The sequence below is a fragment of the Chrysemys picta genome, chromosome 15, assembly GCF_011386835.1.
Source record: "Chrysemys picta bellii isolate R12L10 chromosome 15, ASM1138683v2, whole genome shotgun sequence".
Classification (NCBI taxonomy): Eukaryota; Metazoa; Chordata; order Testudines; family Emydidae; genus Chrysemys; species Chrysemys picta.
This window is the reverse complement of record NC_088805.1, coordinates 11,655,928-11,679,228: the sequence shown is the minus strand read 5'-3', so window position 1 is coordinate 11,679,228 and position 23,301 is coordinate 11,655,928. Positions and strand designations below refer to the sequence as shown.

Here is a 23,301-nt window from a genome sequence, read left to right as displayed (position 1 = left end):
TAAAGCAATCATTCCTGAGACCTGCAGAGTGTGAAGCCCCACAAGTGGGATCCCCTTAACTCCTTTCATAATAGGATGAATAAAGTAACCAGTCCTGATTTTGCATACATTGGTCACTAGAGGGCAGTATGTGGTTAATACTGTGTCCCGAAATGCTTTGCGATGGATTGTCCGAAGGCATGTGGCAAGACCATGTTCTTAAAACAAAAATGCAGCCAGAGGCCTGGCTCAGCATGCATCTGCCTCCCTTAGAGCTGGTGACAGGAAGTGCCAGCCACAAAAATAGTTTGAACTCCCATTCCTGGAGCCTCATTCTCAAACGCCAGTCTCTAGAAGAGGGGAAGCCCAGAACAATATAGTGGGATAATTAGCTTTATTAGAGCTGATCTATACTCATAGAGAAACAAATGCCTTCCAAAGGTGACACCCTTAAAAAGAAATCCTCTAAAATATGTAGGCATCTAACTCCCATTGAAATGACATTTGAAATGGAGGAAAACATGGCTGCGTATCAAGGTGTAGTCAATATCAATAAGTGACTGCAGCCTTTCTACTATTCCCACTTAATTAATTACAAAATGCATTTTCCAACTCATTTTTAAAATAGCTAGCACAGTTCTAAAGGGAGGCCATTGTCCTGAAAATCACTTTTCCTTCTGAAAATATTGTGCCTGTTGTTAAAATTGGTATTGCTGACACAGATTAAAGAAAAAATATTTTCTCTGTTTTTTCAACGTTCTCTTTGGCTGTTTGACAGCATTTTGTGTGCAGTCAGTTTCACTGATGATGGTTAATTGCACTTCCCATCTCATCTGCTAGCGTGCAACATCTCTCTCAAGCACTGCTCAGGGGGATCTCATATGCTTAACCCAAGGTCCTGGCAGCAAAACAAACTGAAGGGGCATCAGGTAGATGTGTGCCAAGAGAGGAAGGAGCAGAAAGATGGCTCTAAGCAGATTTAGTGATGTTGCTCTCTGGTCCACCCAACAGACCCTTCTAAACATCATCAGGAGAGCAGCAAACCCTTATGCTTTTTAAATGGCCTTTCCATGCTATTGAAAGGGGACTCATTTAGAACAGTGTATTATTAGAAATAAGTATTACAAGTTGTGTCCCTCTAATATCTCTGTGACTGGGAATTGTCAGGGAATGGGATGTCCAGTTTGCTGACTGAAGCCCTAATCCTGCACACTGCTCCATATGGACAGACCCCAGAACCTGGCCCTTAGTCATGACTAAAGGACTGCTAAGCAGCACCATGAGAGGCTGGAAGCTTTCACAGTTGTTTTAAGGTTAGTCTTGTTAGTTACTAGAAAAATTGGTGAAAAAAATATTAAACCAATGTTAAATTAACTGCACACACAAAACTTAATAAATCAAACTTTCAGTTTCCAATTGCAAAATGCTCTGGCCTCTCTCATGCATTGAAATAGTGATGAACACTCCCTTTTTCACGGACTTTAGTAACAAACAGGGAACATGTTTCTTGGTTTTTTTAGGTATTTAAAATTGTATTACATTTTACTGTGTTTTGGTGTGTGTTACAGCTCTCTACTGGATGGAATCAGAATTACTCAACTGCATGTCATTACTGCTGAAAGGTAGATTGAGTCCCCTTTAGTTCACACTTGTGTTTTGGGTGCAGGATCCATGTTATTTTCTCTCTGCTGCCATGAAACTTCTAAGTCCTCACTCGATTTGCTACAATATTATCGCTAAAATTGGTTAAGGTTTCGACATATGTACTAATTGAGTGATTTTGATGACCTTTGGGTAGTTCCACTGCCAATTGCTGAATAGGCACATGCCTTGGTATTGCAAACATGATGATTCTTGCAGCCACTATATATAAAGTGTCCTCTAGACTAGAAGGTGCCCTGTTTTGGTTGTACTGTGAATGCTGCCCATATGGTAAAAGCAGGATGCTATTTTTAGAGACTCTGAATTACCCAGTTGTATGCCCCACATCAGGACATAGTTGAATACCTGTTGTTAAACAAAAGTGTGCATGAATATTGCATGTGTGGCCTGAATCAACTGGGCCAGAGGTGACCCAGGCTAAACCTTAGTAGCAGCAAATCAGCCTAAATAGAACAGGGTACAGCAAATCAGAACTCCTGAGTTCTAATCTCAGTGATTCTACAGACTTGTTCTGTGGCCTTGGCCTAGTCACTAACTTCTTTTTGCCTCCATTTGTCAATATGATACCATCTATTATGTAGCGGTATTGGGAGGCTTAATTATCTGTAAAGCTGTCTGAGATCCTCCAATGTCATACAAGCTGGCGTTGCTGGTTCCGTGATTCAGAGGCCTTCATGACATACTCCTCAAACTGGTTCAGCAAGGAAGCTACAAGTGCTGTTGCTGTCCCAGAATAGAAAGGCTTTCTTCCCTTTTAGATTATTCTGAATCGGGCAGGAGTCTACCCTGGTGCAGACACCTATCAGCCCAGAAGGGTTCTACATGTTTGCAGATAGATGGCTCCTTCCTCAGGAACAATAGGCCATGAGTCAGGGCTGGAAAAATCAATCATTTGCTCAAACTGCAATTGCAAAATTCCTGGCTGCATTCTGACTGTCTGCCTCAGACCAGGAGCTGCTTAGGGGGCTATGTGCAGACAGGCCCTACTTTTGTATCTACCCTCAACTGAGTAGAGATTTTACTGCATTAAAGATATTACCTCACTCAACTTGTCTCTCTGCAGATTTTACTATTAAGCAAATTCCCAGGAACATCTCCAAAGGGCCATGGTCCTTGGCTCCAGCTAGTTAGGACTCTAGTCTCTGTCTGCTCCTGACCAATCTGACTCCATCTCATTCTGCCATCTGGCCTCATCCTCTCCACACACAAGCAATCCACAATATTCAGCTTTGAATCCAGCAAGATGGCTTTAGCCTCTTAAAGAACCGGAGGGTTTACCTGTCCTAAGTTGCCTCCAGAACATCAGCACTCTCAGCAGCACCCTGTCACCATAAGAGTGACATGGCAGTGAACAGAACAAGAGGCCTGCCCAAGTAAGCCACAGAGAGGACAGTGCCCCTGCTCTTCAGCCCCAGTGATAACGAGAGTCCTAGGAGATGTACTAGTGCTCTGAGAATTTTACATGACATTCATTGTCAATTTTTTTTCCAACTGGTAGAATAACTGGAGGGAGTCCAGGGGGTCAACTCCCAAGCATTTCAGTTTCCCGTTGGTACTTGCCACTCTGAGTCAGTGCAGATTCTAAGATCACTGCCTTCTTGCTGCCATAGCCCTGGGAAAGGAGAAGCCAGCTGTACTCTGTCCGCTCCTGGCATCAAGGTACGAGCTTGGAAAACAGCTAACTTTTGTTTCTCCCGCCTCCCCCACAGCACACAGTTTGCTGTGATGATTCCAGACATAATTTCTCATGAGTATTTCCAAGTGTCAGAGGTGAGCTATGCAGGGAGCAGGCTCCAAACAAGCTGAGCTGAGTTTGAATCCTAGTAGCTAGTCTGGTGGAGGTTCACCTGGCATTAGCCTTGCCTGTGGCAACACACAAGCTGTAGACACAGTAGCTCCAGCTCCCTGATGGGGACTCAGTGCACTGGTTAAGTCCACATTAGTGTGTGGCTCTAGATGGGCCTGGTTCACTTGATATGGAAGTGATGTAACTGGGCCTCCACAGCAGCACTGCCACAAAGAAGGGCTTGTTAATATTGCAAGAGGCAGAGAAAGGCCTGATTGTGAGACATCATGAGCACCCATAGAAATCAATGGGCACTCAGCATGCTTAGCACCTCTCAAAATCAAGCCCCATGATGCTGCAATCTTGCCTGCTTCTGACAGTCCTTCATGCCCATCAGGGAACAAAAGTTACTTAGGTGGCAATGGCATCACCCCCTAGCTCAGACAGACCCAGTGCCTGGATGGATTAAACCCAGTCTAATCTCCCTGCTGTGCCTGTGACCTGCTGGGTGTCCCCCAAATTCAATTAGCAGAGAGTGAAAGCAGCCTGTCCTGGAAGAATGCCATTCTGTTGGCAGGGCAGAGGGAGGCCTCGTTAGGCTCATTTATACCGATTACAGCCGATCCTCACTAATCCCTCAAGATTTCTCAGTTTAAGCTGTGAGAAGCTTGGGTCAGCAGCACAGCGTCTAAGCACTTCAATTCTTTGTATGTCACAAGTTACTATAATGAGTCATTAGCTAGAAAAGGGAAATAAAATGGCCAAGGGGAGGATGAACAAGAATAGCCTGTCTGTAAAACACCCATGAAAAGGAAGGGGATGGTTTTGAGATATAAACTCCAGGTTCAAGCTAATCTTGCCATGGGTTCAAGTCCATACAGGATCAACTGAGCCCTGAGATCCTAGTGAGGGATATACACTGAGCACGAGATATTTTACTGTGTGGGGGACTTCAGATCAAAGCACCTTCAAAGCAGAGCCCTTCTCCACTGTGCATGGTCATTAACGTTCCCCTGGCACTTTGGTGGCAGTAGAGAGATTGCCTCTGCTTCGTTAGCTGAAATTCCTTCCCGCTGCCCTAGGTGGCTGCATTTTGGTGGTGCTGTGAGTCTAAAGTTTATAAAGCACTTTGGGGTCCCCAGGGGTGGTCAGTGCCAAAAGCATGTATACACATGTTGGCCGTTATCAGTTATGATCAGAAGTGGCTGAAAAACCCTCTGACTGGCCAACCTCCAGCGATCAAAAATCATGAATCAGACCCCAAAAAATCATGAGATTTAAAAAAAATGTATATTGTGGTTTTTGGTCAGTCTTTTGATTTTTGAACTCCCCTTGCCCACCCCCTGCATGTGTGTGTGACAATTAGTGTTGTCCACTGTCCCAATTTTACTGGGAAATGTGATTTTGACCCCTGCTGGAGAAGTGCTCACACCCACATCTGCCCGTCTCCTGCCCAGCAATTACTGGTGCCTCCCAACCTCCAAACCAATCCCCTCATCAGTTCTACCCCCCCAGCTTCCCCTTCAGTTCTGCCCCATAAGTTCAGCCCTCCTCAGTTGAGCACATCCCCCACCTCCATCAGTTCAGCCCCCCCAGCCTCACCTTTGCTCCTGCTGGGTCCTTCACCCCCCCCCCACATACACCTGGGAGAGGCTGCAGCGGGAACTCTTCTGTACCCCTGCCCCTCCCCAGGCTGAGTGTTGCAGGGGCAGAGTAGAGGGCTGTCCCCACTGCTCACAGGAGGGAGCAGAGCTGCTGAGCTCTTGCTACTCCCTGCCCTCCTCTTGCGAGAGTTGCTTCTGGGTAGCTGAGGAAGCTCTTCCTACAGCAGCTCTGACTGTTGCTGGGCCCCAGGAGGCAAGTAAGGGGGGCAGATAGCCAATCGGGGGGCTGGGCTCAGTCCCTCAGGCAAGGCTCAATCTTGTTAGCGGCCTGGAGCTTTTTGCCTCATCTCCAGCCAGGCTTCAGCCCAGCCAGAATCCCCTCGCTGGGGGGCATGCCATGGCAAGACCTGGCAGCACCGCTGGTGAGGGGCCTTGCTGGCTGACATCGCTCAGCCATGACAAACCTGAGCAGTTGGCCAGCCCATGTCAAGGTGGGGCAACCTTTGCCCGGGAGGGACACGGAAAGGGGGCCTGGAGCTGGGCTGTGCTTTATGAAGGGGTCGCTCAAGCACAGCCCTTACCTCACAGGTTCTTCACTTTCATCTGTAGTCCTGAGGTGCAGCCCATAGAGACACACAGATCACCGTGCCTTGCTTCGTTCAGTCCAAGCAGAAGGTTACACTGCATGCTGGGAGCTCCTCCTGGCCTATTGTTCTGTCTTGTGACCCAGGAAGGGGCTCGCTGAACTACAACTACGGAGGGGTTGTCTGGAGGAGGGGCAGCCACTGCCATCCTAAACCTAATGCACCTGCTGCTGCACTGAGGGCTGGTATGTGTCGCTCGGGATTGCACAGTTGGTGGTGAAGAGCGTTTTCATTGGGGTTGCTTGGAGATTATACAGGGACCTAATGGCTGGCCTCTGGTGCTTTTCTGTATCAGGCCCACTTCAGCTTCCTATGGGATTGAATGAGCAAACCTGGGCCATCGCACCCTGCCTGGTCGCATATCACACAGGGGGCATCCCTTCCTCTGACACTGACCTTGGACCTCCTTCCTTCCTGTCTCAGAGGGAGGTGCTCCTCCTGATGGGCTGGCCTCTTTATCTCTTCTGCTGCCTTTCAATTCTAAGACTCAGCTGGCTTGGAAAGGGTCACATGTCCCTGCTATGAACAGGAGAAAGGGAAAGTGGCATATTGTTGTCTCTCCCCTCCCCAACACCACACTTATCTCTCCAGTTAAGAGAGTATCTTCCTCTGTGCCAGCCAGACTGCTTATTATTCACTGAGTAGCAGGCTTGCTTAACATCCGAGGTGGCAAAAGAGGTGGGGGCCCGGGAGGTAGGTCTAGTTGCAAGAGGGGCGTTCAGCCTCCATGATTCAGTTCTCGGTCCCTCTGCTGCCACTGTCAGGTGGGTCGTGGAACCCAGCTTTCACTAACGAGGACTGAGACCATCCCATCCCCACCTGCAATAGGCCACTGACATTGTCCGTAACATTCAGACACTACCAATTGATGGGAGCTGGTGCTATAGACACAAAAGGCTCTGTATCTTGTTACTAATCTGCTAAACCAGCCAGTCCTCTGACCCACGCTGGGTTTACACTTGTAACCTTCAAGTGAAAGGCCCGGTGTCTTCTTCCCAATCCCTGGAGCTGTCCCCATCCTCTAGAAGCAGCACTGAAATTAGATTAATTCATGTGTTGGGCCTGTATTTATTCTGCATGGATGGTGCCTTCAATTAGTCCTCTTAAGGCACCAGTCATTTACTGTGGAGGGAGGTTACAGGCTATATTATCCATAGGAATTATCAGTAGTCAGGGTGGCTAAAACAGAGAATAGAGACCCATGGATGGGAGGCAGAACCAGGGCTCAGTGAACATGATAGACTGAAATAGGATGGTGCTATCTTGAGGAGCAACATGGTCACAATCAGCTAAGGACAAAAACACTTAGAGACAGTAGCCTGAGGCCTTGTCCTGATGAGCACAGGGCGACGGCAAGAAAGAGAGAAGGGAGACAGATGAAGCCTTGCTTGTTCCATATTGTCCTTCAGGGCTATTTGGAAGCCTTCCTGGCACTGGCTGGGAGATGAAAGCAAAAGGATTATCCCTGGAATGAGATTATTAGATTGAAGATTTAATCTCTGACCCTGTCAGCACAAAAAAAAATAGCAAAACTCCCTGGGATTATTCGAGGTTGCATAGGGAAATAAAACCATCCCTGGGAGGAAGAGATTCTGCTGGATCCAACAGCAATTACTGCATGCATTCAGACCGGCCCTCTCTGACCTACCATGCGGCTGATCCTGCAGTGAGGAGCTAGTGGGTTTATGGGGGATGCCAAGACTTTCCTCAACAGATACCTTGGGCTTTCGTGTCTACTCTAGCCCAACTACAGCCTTGTCATGCAGCACAGCTGTACCCTGATGCAATCCATGGCCCAAGTGGCTCCATACGGCAGAGCTGGACTCAAGATTCACAGGTGAAATTGTGTTTAGTGATATTCTTTTCTTCCGGACAGCCCCAGATCAGAGCGAGAAAGCCTCCAATCTCCGCCATCACCAGACAGGAAAGGCACCTCCCTACCTTCCATCTGTCACAGCACCCTTCCCCCCAACACATGCACTGCACCTGCATCTCACAGACTGATGCTTTGGCAGGGTTACTCTAAGCATATGTGATTATTTGTAAGCCCCCAGCAGCACTAATGAGCAGAGAATGTGCCCAGTGAGTGAGATTATGCATTCTGGGGAATCCTGTGCAATTTGGACTCTGTGCAACCTCCATGAATGGGCTTATGTTTTTAAATAAATTAAGACAATGTCCCACCATCTGTTGCTGCAGGCAGAGGAGCCTCAGTGCAGAAGCAGGCAGCAAGCAGGCAGCCAAAGAGACAGTTACTGTGACTATTTTACCCATTCATCCAGTGGCCACACTCATGCAAACTCATTCCCATCACACACACACACCTGCAATGTTCCTATTGCTCAGTATGCCATGTGCGTGTACACTTATCACACACACAAGCATCAAGTTCCTATCACTCAACACCTATGCAGGCATTCCCATCACACGTATACACAGGGGCATCCATGCACACTCCCTCTCATCACTCACACATACACACGCTGTTCCATCACTTCACACATTCCCATTGCACACACACACACAAAGGACATGCAAGCACACACACTCCCGTTGCTTAGGGACATGCCTGTACAAACACTCCCATTGCATGCACACATACACTCCCATCATACCCATGCATATATAACTAGCTAGGGTTCTGTACTGTGCTCATCACAGCAGTATCTATGCACTGCATACACACACTGTCTGCACACACACATCACTGTGTTCTAGGGTGCACTTCTTAGTAGGCAACAGACAGACAGAGTCTCTGTATTCTGGATGACCGTATAGCCTCGGACACTGTAATCCCTGGTGTAACTCCACTAACTTAAAGGGATTTCCAGCAAGGAGGAATTTAGCCCATTAAGTCTTTTGTACCTGGCAGTGTGTATATCTTGTGTTTGTATTACGCTGCCTGTGGCTAGACTGGCTGGAGGTATCACTCACCCTGAAGAGCACCCAATCACCAATCCTGCAACAAGCAGCACCTACCTCCCCTGGCTCCAGCTCGTCCCCCCAGCCACAACATGGGTCCCAAAGTACTCTGGTTGGAGTGGATCAGTTGGCAGATGCTCCTCCCTCCAGCCCGCCCTTCACCTCCCACAGAAAGGCCAGGGCTGCACACATAGCTTCAGTTTGCACATTTATCACCTTTTTTTTTTTCCAGACATGTTTTTGTAGTTGCTCTCGGTAAACGTAACCACAGAAGACACGAGAATGTACCAGGGAGGCATAAATAACTCCAGACAGACACACAGCAAACACGGACACAGTTCACCAAGGGAATCCAACAGGTGCAGAGCGCGACCTGCTGCAGCCACCAATCCCAGATGGCTTTGCTTACATCCCCCAATCCGAGAGGCTCCCTCTTCTCTTGCTTTGCAGCAGTCGGTGGGAGAATAAAAGCAGGAGGGGAGGAGTCTAAAGTTGCAAACATCTCATGAAAACATCGTGGCTTGTCCTGGCGCTGCAGTTACCTGCTGTCGCCTTCTTGAAGGAACAGTTCCAGTTATAGGACATCATGAGTCTTTCACAGTGTGAAAGGGTGGAGGAGTGTGGGGACCACTTTGGGGCAGGAGAGGCAGGTCATCTCGCACTCTCTCAAATGCATCCAGCCTATAAACCTTTGCATGGGAACATCAGGGCTAGATGCTCCACTCAGGTCTCTTCTGCCCTCACTGAGGTGCTGGTTCCTCTTCAGATGAGCGTAATCTTCAACGGGACATCATCCTAACAAACTCTGCAGCCATTGACAAACAGAGAGGCTAGAGGAGAATACACCAACTGTACCAACACATTCCCATCCCAACTCTCATCATCCTGAGACACTATGCAGCCAACAGGAAAGCCCCATCCACACTGCTCACTAGTTTGATTTCTTTACTGACATTGGAGAGTTTATGCAACGTGTTAAAGGATCCCACTAGCCAGGGCAGTTCATAATTTGGGACACCTGCCCTAGAACAATGTAATGTCTCATTTCCACACTAAACTCTTTGCTGGACACTGACACAGTATGTCTACACAGCAGCTGGCAGATGTGATTCCCAACTTGAATAAATGTAAATGCACTAGCTCTGCTCGGGCTAGCACACTAAAATAGCAGTGTGGCCACGGCAGCATGGGTAGCAGCTCAGGCTAGCCGCCTGCGTATGGACCAGAGGGCACTGGGGAGGAAACAGAAATCCACCATTGGGCTGCACATGGCCACAGAGAAGTTTCTCCTCTGACATAGGGACAGTCTGTCTAGTATGTGATCCATGGAGGCATGCTTAACACTGAGATGCATTGAGAAGAGTTGTACAGCAGACACCACTAACCAGGAATTTCCTACACCAGCCATCTTTCTCCCAATAGCCTTATCCTAACTAGGGAGAATCCCAGGAGATTCTGATCCAGCTGCCTCTCACCCCATTCCACAGATACCTGGGCCTCTTAGAGCATAGAGATCATTTTCCTTCCTCCATTCCTGGAGCAGGGCAATGACCCAGTCTCTGATCCGAAATCCTGCCTGACCCCCGTGAAGATGGACAGTAGCGCATTCTCTCTCACCTTCAAAATCCACGTGCCCATCTCCGTTCAGGTCCACATCTCGGATGATCTCTTCAATATCCCGATGGCCCACCTGCTGCCCCAGCAGCTTCTTCATGGCCTCCCGCAGCTCACTGGTGCTGATCTCTCCATCACCATTGGTGTCAAACTGCAGGGAGACCACAAACAACAGCAGAAAGAGCACAGTCAGCTGGAGTGGACCCTGACTTGCTTTCTTGGGTACCTACAGTCTCCAGACTTGGGTCCCATGTTTTCCCCTCCTGACTGCACATATTTGTCCATGAAGTCCCCTGAGTCCCTCTTGGCTCTCTCTTTCCTTCCTTAGGCATCTTCTCTCCTCCTGCTCTGATGCCACTCTGTTCCCTCAGGTCCTTTTCCTCTCCTCACAGACTCCATACATCATCGCTGTGCTTGGCTCATCTTCCTCCTTTGTTCCCTTTCAGGCCTTTGCACTCCTTGTGCTCCCCTCCTATCCATACTTGGTTTCTCTTCTTTCCTTCTCAGGGTCCTCTTTACTGTATATGCTCGCTCCTCCTCCTCATTCCCCCACTGATCTCTCTTTCCTGCCTCTGCTCTCCCCTTCTCTCCACTTTTACTACATGAGAGGGGGCGCTCATCTCTCTGAAGGGGTCCCGCAGCACGGGGTCGCTCACCTCTCTGAGGGGGTCCCGCAGAACGGGGGGCGCTCACCTCTCTGAAGGCATCACGTAGCTCCTTTACACCAATCATATCTGCAGTTTCTGCCAAAAGCTTTGGTCCCATCAGCTCCACAAAATCTTCAAAATCCACATGACCGCCCACTTGGGACCAAGGGGAAATTTTTGTGTAAGACATTAATACGCCCTTTTCCTTAGCCCAGCCGAGCACCCAAGGTAACACATCCACACATGGCTTCCACTGGAGATCAGCCACCCATGGGAGGGTCAGGGTCTGACTCTCCAGGAGGCACAGCACAGAGAGTGAAGTTCAGGGGGAGGAGAAGCAAAGGTGGCTTTACACCATCTTTGCACCCTCTGGATTCTGGACGGGTCTGAAAGGGTCCCAGCTCCTCTAAATTACAGCGGCCCATCCCAGGCTGCCTATGGGCAGCAGGCACCTCAGAATCCCCACATCACTGTGTGCTATGGATCTGTTCCCAGCATACATCGTCCCTCAGGGCTTGTGAGCGGGCAAGCACATGGCAGCCCTGCAGGTGTGTCTGAACAGAGGGAATTCTGCCTCAGCCAGTTACATCTCCTGTATGGGCCCTATACTGCACTGGAGCAGGGGAGAAAATCTGTCCCAGAAGCTCAACACCACAGCTGGACAAGCTATTTGTAACAAACAGTGTATTCAACAAATTAATGCATTTTCCTGTTTATGAAGTAGCTGCAATTGGTGAGGAGTTCCTCAAGTTCCTACCTGTCTGTCAGATCACCAGACTGACCTAATTATACAGCCTGTAGATCACCAGACCGCCTGACCTAGTTATACAGCCTGTGGATCACATGGCAACCAGTGCCCTGGTTCTCTGCTATTTGTTATGTGTTATTTTCACATGGTACTCATTCTGCTCCCTCTCTGGATGATTAACAGTTTCTAGCCCAGGGAGTACAACAAATAATGCCTAGTGAATATTCCTGTGGGCACCATACAGCACTGCTGCAGACAGGTGTAAGGACAAAGAACTGACAATAGAAGGAAAGGACACAAATACAGCCATATCCGATCACAGACTCTTTCCCATTATTCCACCTTTCATGTGACAGCAGATGGACAGAGGGTAGCCCCTCAGCCCATCACTCCCCACACACCAGAGCTATCTCCTCAATACACTCACACCTCGAGCTAAACACCCCAGCACTCTGCTCCAACATAGCCCCACCCTCACACCAAAGGATCTCCCTCCTCTCAACACCCAGTCTCCCTCCTCAGCACACACCGCCTAGAGACCAGGTTCAATACAACAACATGCAGCAGCTGCACACCAATGTCTTAAACACCCATATCAACGGCAACACCAAGGGCAGTCCTATGTTGGTGTGTTTGTCTCAACACATTGCTTTTATACCTCACAACTATCTACAAACCCAGATAGGTTGGTAGGCTGGAGACAAGCAAACTGATGCCCAGAGAACTAGTCAAACAGACAGATGGACTAGCAGAGAGAGTGGGTGACAGACAGGCAGGCAGGCAGGCAGGCAGGAGAACAAAGGAAGAGGAACAGATGAGAGCAAGAGACTGACAGCTAAAGCCCAGCGTACGGAGGCGGAGAATGGCAGTGACAGGGGAACATGCAAGTGAGGGGTCACACTCACAATTCATGTTGATCTGCTGGGATAGCTCTATGAGCTCCATCTCGGTAGGCATGTAGCCCATGGTCCGCATGCAGTTCCCCAGGTCCCTGCAGTTGATAAACCCATCCTTGTCTTTATCAAACTCCTTGAAGGCTTCTCTTAACTCTGTCAGGGTGAATCCAATAAGGACAATGTTGTCAGTGATGGTGTTAGATACAGTTCCCAGAACACCCCCCAAGGAGTCAGCAGCACTCTGGGATGCTAGGAAGGTGCACATTCCCCCTGCAGATTCCCCGGAGAGAAGCTAGAACTGGAGGAGCTCTGAGCTCCACCCTGCTAGCATTTCTGCACCATTCCCCACAGCAGTCCCTGCTCAGATTGCAGAGTCTTTGAATGGTCAGATAGTCAGCACTCCTACACTATGTTCTACAGCCCTCCTGCAGGAGATGGAGCAAATGTGATCTCCCCCAAAATCATCACTACAACACTACAATCTACAGCCCCTCTGTCAGGAGATGGAGTGCATGTGAGCTGCCCCAAAGTCAGCACTTCTGCACCGTTCCCTATGATATCTTCTGCAGGGAGTATCTAGAATGGGAACAGCTATGAGCTCATCTACCTAGTTTTACCCCAGATTTCTCCCCGCTGTGATCAGTCTGGCCAGCAGTATATTTTCACTGAGCAGAGAGAAAGTGAGATATGGAGGAAGGGTCAAAGTTTTACCTTCAATTTCTTCTGGTCGCAGTTCTCTGTCCTGCAATGAGAGAACATCTTCTGTTAAACCCAACCATTTGATAGGAAAGTGGTATCAGAATAGCACTTATGAGTACAGGCAGGTTTGGGAGCATCACGCACAAGCAAGAAAGTGACAGAAGAAACAAGAAGGTGATGACATGTTTAATCCTATCTACCTGGTAAGGCTTTGACATCACTCCCTTTCCTATTAGGAGGGTGCCAGCAGCTGCCTGCATACTTCTCTGTGGAAGCCCATCTCCATTTCGCCTGCTGGCCAGGTGGCCAAATAGAAGTGTTGTTCCACACCTAAGGTCCAGGGCAACACAGGCTTCTCAAAGGGACTCCAGCACTCCACTTCAGATGGATGAGCTGGCACTGAGAGCCTCCACCGTGTGCCTGTATCATTCCCCTACAGTGACTCTGAGTGGCAGAGTCTGGCACTGCTGTAGTTCGGAGCTCCTCTGAAGCTCTTACCGTATTCCCTACAGCAACTCCTGCTGGGAACGTCTGGGTCTGGAAATAGCTGCGAGCTGCCCCACAACCAGCAAGCCTATAGTGATTGCTGCTGGGAGGGAGAGCAGCCATGAGCTCTCTCAATCCTATTCCCTAGAGCCACTCCTGTAGGGAGGGACTGCAACTATAGAAGCAGTGAGCTCAGCCCAGATACAAACATTTCAAACCCAAGCATGTAGGCAGAGAAACAAAAACATACAGCAGCAAGGTCATCTACAAACAAAACAGGACAAGGATTCACCATGATCAGGAAACACTGCAACTTCAAACATCTAATTTGGTTTGATTTTTTCAGAGAGGGGAGGGATGTAAAAGAGTATAGGAAAACTCCAGAGACTGCATCAAGAGGAAGAAAAGATGAGTGTGGAAATGCACTGCTTTCTGGTTACTAAAAACCCCTTCTAACTCCACTCATGGCTCCCAGGCAAATCCAGAATATCTGAGAATTTGGAAACCGAGACAAAATTTCCCTTCTTGTCTGAGTTCTGGCTTCTCCCCTCATCTCCCAGGGGTCTGCAGCCTCACCACAGGTCCCTGGAGACTGTGCCCTTGATCTGTTTCATAAGGATGAGCTCTTGCTAATTAACCGCAGGCTTCTGTGGTAACTCTAGCGGTGGCTGCCCGGAGAATACAGCAAACTAGGACACACACTGGTTTACGTCTGTGCAAAAAGGGGCTGTGCCAGAGAAATTATCAGCTTGTCATTCATAACCTTCCCAGAGGCATCTCTGTGCTGCATGGAACTTTCAGAGAGCTCTAGCTCTGCAGTTTCATCCTTCACAGATCTGGTCATTTCAAACATGTCATCCCATTTCTTCTGCTTTCATAGACACTGATTTGTAAAAGAGTTCACACTGTTTAAAGCAGGCACAGGAGGCCTCATTGCCTTCCTATCAGTGATATTATCATGAATTACAGTAACACAGGGTTTAATCTGTGCCAGAGCTTGCCAGGGCTGAGCCCCAGCACCTCTGGGCTGGGCAGTTCATAGCCTCGGTATCTCTGGGCTGGGCAGTTCATAGCCCCAGTATCTCTGGGCTGGGCAGTTCATAGCCGCATCAGTTATGAAAGTAAAAAAATTGCTTGAGGCCCGGCACCTCTTTCATTACAAATTAAGCACTGTTCGCATATCTCCAGCCAAGAGTCTCCAAGCTCTTTATGAACTTTAATGACCCCAGGAGTCCTTCTTGAGCACCACCAGTCTGATCAGGAATGTTCAAGATATAGAGGTATCATCATCAACTCCATTTTACAGAACAGTGAATTGACTCATGCAAGGTTACTCACTGCATCTGTGGCAGCATCTGGCTGAGAACACAGGTCTCCTGCCATCTAGGCCTGTGCTTTAACCACTAGATCATGCTGTACCCCGTTATAGCCAGCATCATTAACACACCAGAATGTCCAAGAGAAAGTCTCAAGACTTCTTCAGCCTGGCTTCTATTTTTGCACATAGAGGCATCTGCATGTGCAGAGATGTGAGCACTTCTTTGTGTGTGTAGATTCTATCATTGGAGGGAGCCAAAGACTGTATGTGCAAAAGAAGAGGCCACTCCAGGTCCCTTGGAAAATCTAGCCCAAACTGTAACTGGTGTCATAAGGAGATTTTCTGTTTTAAAGTCCAAGGAAGCTCTCTTAAAAATTATTAAATAGGAAAACATCTGCTTAAGAAGAAATCAGCTGAAGCAGTGTAAAGCTTTCTGAGGAGAACATATGGAAAAAGGGATACACCTGTTCAAAGAGCTCAGGTCCTAGGAATACACTAGAGGTGATCATCAACCACTCCATCATAAGAAACTTTCTGGCATTAATTTATTTCTGTCCTATGCACACAAAATCCTGCTGGTCTAAAGAGCCAATGAGGAGAACAGCTGTTTATAAATACATTCACTCCGCACCAGGGCTGTTGTCAGAGATGTCTGTGCTCCTCCCTTTGGAGCCTCCTAGGATATTATGAATTTCCAGGCTCTGAACATGGTGGATATAGTCACCTGCAAGCTATTGACATTCTAAATGGAATTTGGATCCAGTTCTTTATATAAGCACATATGATTTGGTAGATGTTTGTGTGCCAGTATATACATATGTGTGTGTGCACTTGCTTGAGAATATTTCTGCATGTGTTTTAATGTACTGGCTAATGGAATATGCGATTGTCTGCTAGTGGTTGGAGGCTGCAGAGAACAAAAACTTACAGTGAGCAATAACAAATGGTGACTTGTCTTCAGCTCAAATGGAAAGGGATTAGGTTTTGGAACTAAAGGTCCTTGATTCTATTCCAGCTAAGGACAAGTGTGTCTTTGCGTGTGAGTATATAGAACAGAGATTTATTGTGGAGGGATGCCTGACAACTGGATTTTAACTGCCATGAATCTCAGACATTGAGGATGAGTTTTGTTTGACTGGAGGAGCATGTAATGTACTGGATGAGTGTATGCAAGTGTGTACACCTAATCACATATATGCCTATATATGTGTTAATAATATGGTGTCTCTGTATATGTGTTTAAGTACGTTAGTATAGATATTAAATGTTTGCGTACAGGGATATGTGCTTTATGTTACTGTGAATGTACATTATGTAAACATGTCTCTATGTACATTTGACATGTCTGTGTATATATTTTTGCATATTTTAAGGTTGCAGGAATGGATGTGTATGTATGCATATATATGCTTGGATGGATAGAAATATAAATATAGGTGTGTGCTGTATATTAGTGGGTATATAGGTACTGATACTTGTTTGTGCATTGCTATTTGAAGGTGTGTGAACAGGTAGCTATTTTGAGGTTTGCATGTATGTGTTCTCCTGTGCAGACATGAGACTGTGCATGGATGTGTGTAGGAATCTGAGCTTGTGGAGGGGTATGCATCTCAGGCCATATTTGAGTATGCTTCAAATGTGGGCACCTTGATGGGACAGTCAAATCCAGTGAAGCACATATAGCGGCCATTTAGGCTCTACGTACTAATCTGAGCCTCCATGTATGGGATGTTGATGTCTCACAGGAGTGTCATATTTGAACATTGGACTCCTCAGGTATATCTGAGTCCGTATGACTGTGAGTGTTTCAGTCGACTGATCTATCCATCTGTATACGTATTTCTACAATGCCTACTACCTAGGTGCCAGGGTATCTCCGCATATCTTCCAGTTCACATGCCTGAGCATGTATGTGAGTCTGTAAGTGCATTTGCAGGTCTGAGGCTGTAGGTTTGTGACCCGTCGCTGGGGGATCTCAGAGTCCCATGTACGTAGGCAACATGTGTGGCTACCCGTTTGTGGCAATGTGGGCATTGTGTTTTGTATATTTCTCGCCCAGCAGGGTGTAACTTACGTACAGGCTGCCTGTTTTCTGCGAAGCCCTTCCTCAGGAAGATGCATGCTGGCCCCAGGAGGTTGTGCATGACGGCGCAGTTCTGGGCCAGCATCATGAGTGGACCTTGGTACTCGCAGGCTGACGGTCCCTCTTCACTCGTCTGAACAGCCTTATAGCAGGTCTTCTCCTCATGACGAATCTTCCCAGCCAATCAGCAGCAAGTAAACAATACAACAGAGGAAGTTACCTCCCCATGTCTCTCAGTCTTTGATCTGATGTTTTACTGGGCTGCCTGACAGAGTAATTAGCCCTAAATTTCCTTCATCTTTCCATGCTGGGTCCCTCCCACCAGTCTAGTAGTACAGGCTTGTATAGAAGTAGTAGGTACAGGAGTTCACTGTCAATGGCTGATAAAAGTCCAGCCAACCAGGAAGATTTCACTTTGAAATTACATCAAACTTTCTCAAAGCTGCACACATCCCTCCAGCTACAGATGAAAGGGCCAGGATAGAAAATGAACATGTCCGGTCCCTCCCATCTCCAGCCCCAGAGTGAATGATTTCATGTGTGGCCTGCAAGGGAATAGCACGCTCAGACATAACAGTCTGTGTGTGTACAGAAGGAGATTACTGGGAGAGAAGCTTCCATCAGGGACCTCCACTGAACAGCAGGCACAGAACCTGTACAGAGAGACTAAGTTTGGCTTCAAGTCACTTTCAGGCAACACAGTTCAACAGCTTAGAGCTCTGTATTAACACCTGTACCACAATCATACTAAAACTGTCAGACGGCCGTTTACAGTGTCAGCGAGCTGGGTTCCAGACAATTACAATTCTAATTAGTTACAATAACTGACCGAGCCTATGAAAATGTAATCTATTCAGGTGACTTACAGTCCCAGTCCTTGCAGCCTTGTCTGCTCTGCATTTTCACAGACCATTCTCAAGGAGTCCACACATCCCAGCCAGTTGGGACTCCAGAATAGAATCTGAGGTTGGAGCTCCAGGCTCCACTGAGGAGCCAATGCTTTCCTTATATAGAAATGCTTTTCTCTGGCTCTGGCGGAAATGTCTCATCCTGGTATTCCCATGCAGCTATAAAAAGCCAGCACTACCCACAGGACCTTTGGTTTTATACAGTAAATATTAACAATCATATTTCTGCTTCAGGAATGAGCGCCTGCTTGTACTGATGGCATTCCCAGGGTTCATCTGGGAGACTTTGTCCGCAGCCATTGTCTTTTTATATTGACTCATCCTTCAAATCTTGAACAACTTCTTTCAGGGCTGAGAAGCAGGCCACATTTGCTCCCCACTCACACTTGCTCACATTTATTGTAGCTATTTGCTGCGTCTGCCATATGTTACTCCATTGCACACATGCTTTGTAGTTTACATTTTTAAACACAGTCTTGAGACAATCTGCTCATGTATAATGTCATGTGACTATCCACCAAAAGCACCAAGACCAATATAACACACACACAAAAATCACAAAAGAAAGGAAATAACATAACAGGGTTCTAATTGAAATCACAGATGGGAAGGAAACCCTTCACCTGATTATACATGGTGGATGGGGAATTTATCTATACAAACATAAAAGACTAACGTCAATCCACACCTGGCATATCACGGGCGCAGCTAATTGTCTTGACATTTGTGTGATAATGACGTGAACATTTGTCACTTTGGTACAACATATTTTGTAAATCACCAGCTTTATTTTCCAGAGTCTTTTTCAATATATAATATGAGAGACTGAAAATATACACCTCAGGCCAAATCTGTCGCAGGGGTAATTCACTGAAACCAAATGAAAGGTGAAAGGTTCCAAAACCTATTCCTAATCCCTATCTGAGCCACCTAGTCTCTCGATCTTATTATGAAGTCAGTGGAGTTCCACGAAGGATGAGATTAGCCCATTATTTTCCTATGTGGACAGAAATCACAAGTCTGAGGAGAGAATTGCCAAGGACACAGAACAGGCTGATCCATAGAACCACAGGTAGTGCAGGGAAAGGGAATGGGACTTCTTTATCCTAGTGTAACACCATGTGAGTCTCCCCTCACCCATCTGCCTCTAGTGACCCAGGGTCATTTACAGGGCTCACCGAGAACTGCCCTAACAAAGCACCGGTTGCTGTTGCTGTCCATTTGCGCCCCCCACCCCAATCTGGTGCTGGAAAGTCTCCCTTCCCTCATGTGTCCCATAAACACATCAAGCCAAAGCAGAGGAGACAGCTCCTCCAACAGAGGAATACAAGGCAAAATGAGGCCAGCCACCTGTTCGTGGCAGAAGCAGCAATACGCAGACCTGAGTACTAATAGAAGCAAGGTAATCGTGAGGAAGGCTCAAACCCTTCTTCCCTCCCCTCCCCAATAAAAACCCACAGCTGTTCTGGGATGATACAAGCACTTGGCCGGGCTCCTCCAGAGAGGCGGCTGTAGAGCTGGCAAAAGGTGCCAAACTGAGTGACTTGGAGAATGAAGCTTTTTATTTAGCCACTGTAGAGGCAGAAGCAGAGCAGGCTTCCCCACATTCCCCTGCCAATATGCCTCAGTCCTGACCCCAAGGGACACTGCGGAGTACTGAGATTTATCCCATTTACACCTAGGTGCCTCTGCTGAGACTGTCAATTAGTGTCGTGACAGTAGTGTTTACTGCTGTGGGGACACTGGTGCACTCTGCACAAAATAGGGGGCTACCAACAAGAGACTGGACGGGAATGAATTTTGATCACGATCAACTAGAGACGGATGTGAACCAGGGAGGTGGAGGTGAAAAGGTCCATACACCAGTCCCAAACCATATCCCCCGAGCCATCCCGTCCCTCCAGATTATTCTGAACTTTCTGTCTTGTCTGCCAGAGTTCAAAGTGAGCCCGTTCCCTGCTCTCTCAGGACACTTCATATCCACTATTTCCAGGGCTTCCTCCTCTGTCTAAGCTACTCAGGGAAGTCTCAGTTTGTCTGTGTAGAGTTCCTCTCTCATATATACACAGCCTCCACAATAAAGAGTGCTGGGAACACTGCAGTGAGAGAAGCTGCTAGGGAAAGTGTTTGGGTGACAGATGATTATCTGAGGCTCTTCTACCCTCTTGCCTCAATTTGAAATGATGCCCTCCCCCATGTTCAAAGAAGTGCAGGAGGCAGCATCTCTGTCATGCAAAATCCATCCTTCCTCTCCCTGAGGGAGGTTTATCAAAAGCAAGAGGCCTCCAGGTTCCTAACCCTGTTCTCCTAGTCACGTTAAAGTCTCTGCTTCCACTCGACAGGCCGCATTTGGAAGGAACAAATGGAGGAGACCAGCAAGAAGAGCGCCCTGCTTGGCATCATTCTAGCCAAGGTGGTTCCTCAGTCTCAGAACAGGACATGAAAACTCAGTGGAGCTGGGGAGAGTAGGAGAAATCTCCCTGACAAAGTCTAGCTCAGCCTATGTCCCATCTCTCCTTTGCCAATGTCAAAACCTGAGGAAGAGAGGAGGAATGTTATACAGAGCAGCAGTCTGAGGTTATGTCATGTAATGGTCTGATCCTGCAAGGTACTCAGTGACTCCAGGCTGCAATGAGGTCAACAGCGGTGTAGGGGACTCAGCACCTCACAGCACTGGGCCCTGAGGCCTTAATATAAGGGCCAAAGAGGAGCTTACAGAGTTCTAGAATGTGGCCTGTGGGCTTCCTCAACTTTAACCCCTTCATTCCTACTCTTTGGAACTATGTGCAGAATACATCACTTTAAATGGCTCTTAGAAATGAAGGATTAAATACAAATAAAGGTAGGGCCTAGACAAGCTACAAGTTCCAGAATGCAATGCTCCATTTTGATCTAAGCAGTCAGGGCCTGCTGCATGCTGGGACCTGTATTCTCTGCAAACCACATCTCCACATTAGAGACGAGTGCAAGTACATTCTGTTCCATTTTATGTGCATTGGAGGCAGGCTACAAATTGCCAGAATGGCCCTTTCACATGTGCAAAGTTTAGGCACTCCAGCTGGCTGAACCCCAAGTGCCTCTCCTGCTTCTTCCCCAGGGTCACACTGACCAAAAGGGAGAGCTCAGCCCTGTCTAACTGCTTTGGAATGAATTGCCTCATTACATACCCCATAAATCAGCTGGGGCTGCTGGGGTGGGCTCCCTCCCGCACAGCAATGCTCTGTCATTACCAGGAAACACTCCAGATTTAACTTACACTTGTGCCTTGTTTGTGGTCGCTGAGCTTACAGCAGTGAGATGCCCCACAAAAGTGACAAACCCAAGGCCAGAAAAAATTCACTGCTAGCAAGGCCTCCACACCGTGAGCTCCCTCATGGTAGGGCCATTTCATGGCTGGGGAGGCCTCCATGCCGTGAGCGTCCTTGTGGCAGGGCCATGGCTGGGGAGGCCTCCACGCCGTGAGCTTCCTTGTGGCAGGGCCGTTTCATGGCTGGCAAGGTACTCAGTGACTCCAGACTGCAGTGAGTGTCCTCACAGCAGCACCATTTCACTGCTGGTAAGACCTCTGCACTGTGAGCTTCCTCGTGGCAGTGCCAGTTCATTGCCCGCGAGGCCTCCTCATTATGGCTTCCTCACAGCAATGCCATTTCACTGCCAGTGAGGCCTCCATGCTGTGAGCTCCCTCAGTGCGGTGCATTGTCATTGCCTATTATGACCTTCCCCTTTGTAAGGAACAAGCAGAGCATTTCGTGGTGAATTATTATTTGGTTCAGCGTCCCCAAGTGAATTCCTTCCTCCAGCAGTCCTAATGGGCACATTCTATCTCAACGCCTTCCTCATCCTGATACGCACAGTGCCCAGGTAGAACTATTCCCATTGCCAATTCAGCCCATAGTGGCAGCACAGCTCCTAAATCTAATTAATCCCTGAACCATTCTGAGACCTAAGCACACAGCAGCCCACAAGTAAAATGCAAACAGACACACATGGCAGTACGGGTGGGCATGAAAGTGTACACACATGGGCATGCTTACACATGAGGAAAAGCATGAACATACACACCTGAGCAAACATGGCCAAACACATGCTCATACATGGGCATGCACACACATACCACAGAAAGCAGGCACGCACATATATATAAATACATGCACAAACCTGGATACATACAAATATGCAAATACACAAATACTCAGATCCACACATATGTGAGGACACCCAAGAATAAATGCACACATGCAGGCACAAATACACATACACACTTATACATGTGGACACGCACTCATGCATACACTTACCCACACATCCTCACTCACAGATGTTGCACACATATGAATGAGTATGCACACACATTCAGATATACACACGGAAATGCACACACACGCAACACACATATTCATGTGTTCATTTGCATACACACAGAGAGGGACATATGCTAATACATTTGTGTGCTCCCACATTTTCACATGCATGTCTGCACACACATAGAGAAACAACACAAATATCCGCACCTTCCCATGCACACACATTGATAAACAGATACATCTTAACTTGCACACGTGCATACCCACACAAATGTGTGCACATGCTCACACGTGCATATATAACCAAATAATATGTACACAAACATGTGCCCACATGCTTGTGCACATACACATGCACCACATGCAAGTGGACAAATGCATGTGTATGCACATACAAACACTTACACACACGGATGCAAACATGCCTACTCGCATACTTACACACATATTCACACACCAGCTGTGGCGTTCATCATCACAGGTTCTGAACAGCGTATTTGCATTCACAGCTCTTAGGAAAAGGACTTCGGGAAGGAGCTGAAACCTTTGCAGACAAGTCTGCATGTTCCTCCCACCTTCCCTTCCCATCTACCCGCAACGTCATCCGTCCCAAGAAGCAGGGCTTGAAACACGCACAACGCACTTTGATTCAGGGAACATACCTTTTTCGAGAGGTTTCTCAGTGGAGACTTCACACAGTTGCCCATAATATGTTGAGTCTGCCTTTCCGATGGACTTGGTTATAAAGGAACCGAGGTAATTGATTCCATTAAAGGTATCCTTGGGAGCAAAGCAAGAAAGGCAGCACCAGTCAAATCCAAACAGCTATTGGCTGCTGGGGCTTCCCTCTTCAGGGAGCTTTTTCTCTCTGCCTCTCTCTCTCTCTCTCTCTCTCTCTCTGTGTTTTTACTTTATGTTCACTTTCTTGAAAAGATGAAGCAGGAGGAGAAGGAGGGGGAGAGAAACAGAAAGAGAGAGAAAGAGGAAGAGAGAGAGAGAGA

At 47.6% G+C, this 23,301-nt stretch overlaps 2 protein-coding genes across 9 annotated transcripts in view; both read right to left on the bottom strand.

Moving 5' to 3' along the window:
• The window catches only part of RNF10 (ring finger protein 10), a 207,074-nt gene that overhangs the window by 86,529 nt on the left and 97,244 nt on the right, over window positions 1-23,301 (bottom strand). The window lies entirely within an intron of this gene.
• The window catches only part of CABP1 (calcium binding protein 1), a 39,080-nt gene continuing 24,569 nt past the window's right edge, over window positions 8,791-23,301 (bottom strand). For 2 of the 8 annotated variants that reach the window (XM_042841660.2, XM_005288673.4), the window contains exons 2-8: window positions 22,963-23,080; window positions 17,084-17,260; window positions 13,214-13,244; window positions 12,512-12,655; window positions 10,905-11,014; window positions 10,215-10,362; window positions 8,791-9,402 (exon numbers count right to left, since the gene is read on the bottom strand). In XM_042841660.2, coding sequence (XP_042697594.1) covers window positions 9,377-9,402; window positions 10,215-10,362; window positions 10,905-11,014; window positions 12,512-12,655; window positions 13,214-13,244; window positions 17,084-17,260; window positions 22,963-23,007 — 681 coding nt within the window. In that variant the 5' untranslated portion in view covers window positions 23,008-23,080 and the 3' untranslated portion in view covers window positions 8,791-9,376. Of the gene's footprint in view, window positions 9,403-10,214; window positions 10,363-10,904; window positions 11,015-12,511; window positions 12,656-13,213; window positions 13,245-17,083; window positions 17,261-17,954; window positions 18,037-22,962; window positions 23,153-23,301 lie in introns of those variants that run through there. The other 6 variants (XM_065567858.1, XM_024108729.3, XM_005288671.5 and 3 more) reach the window with 6 other exon arrangements.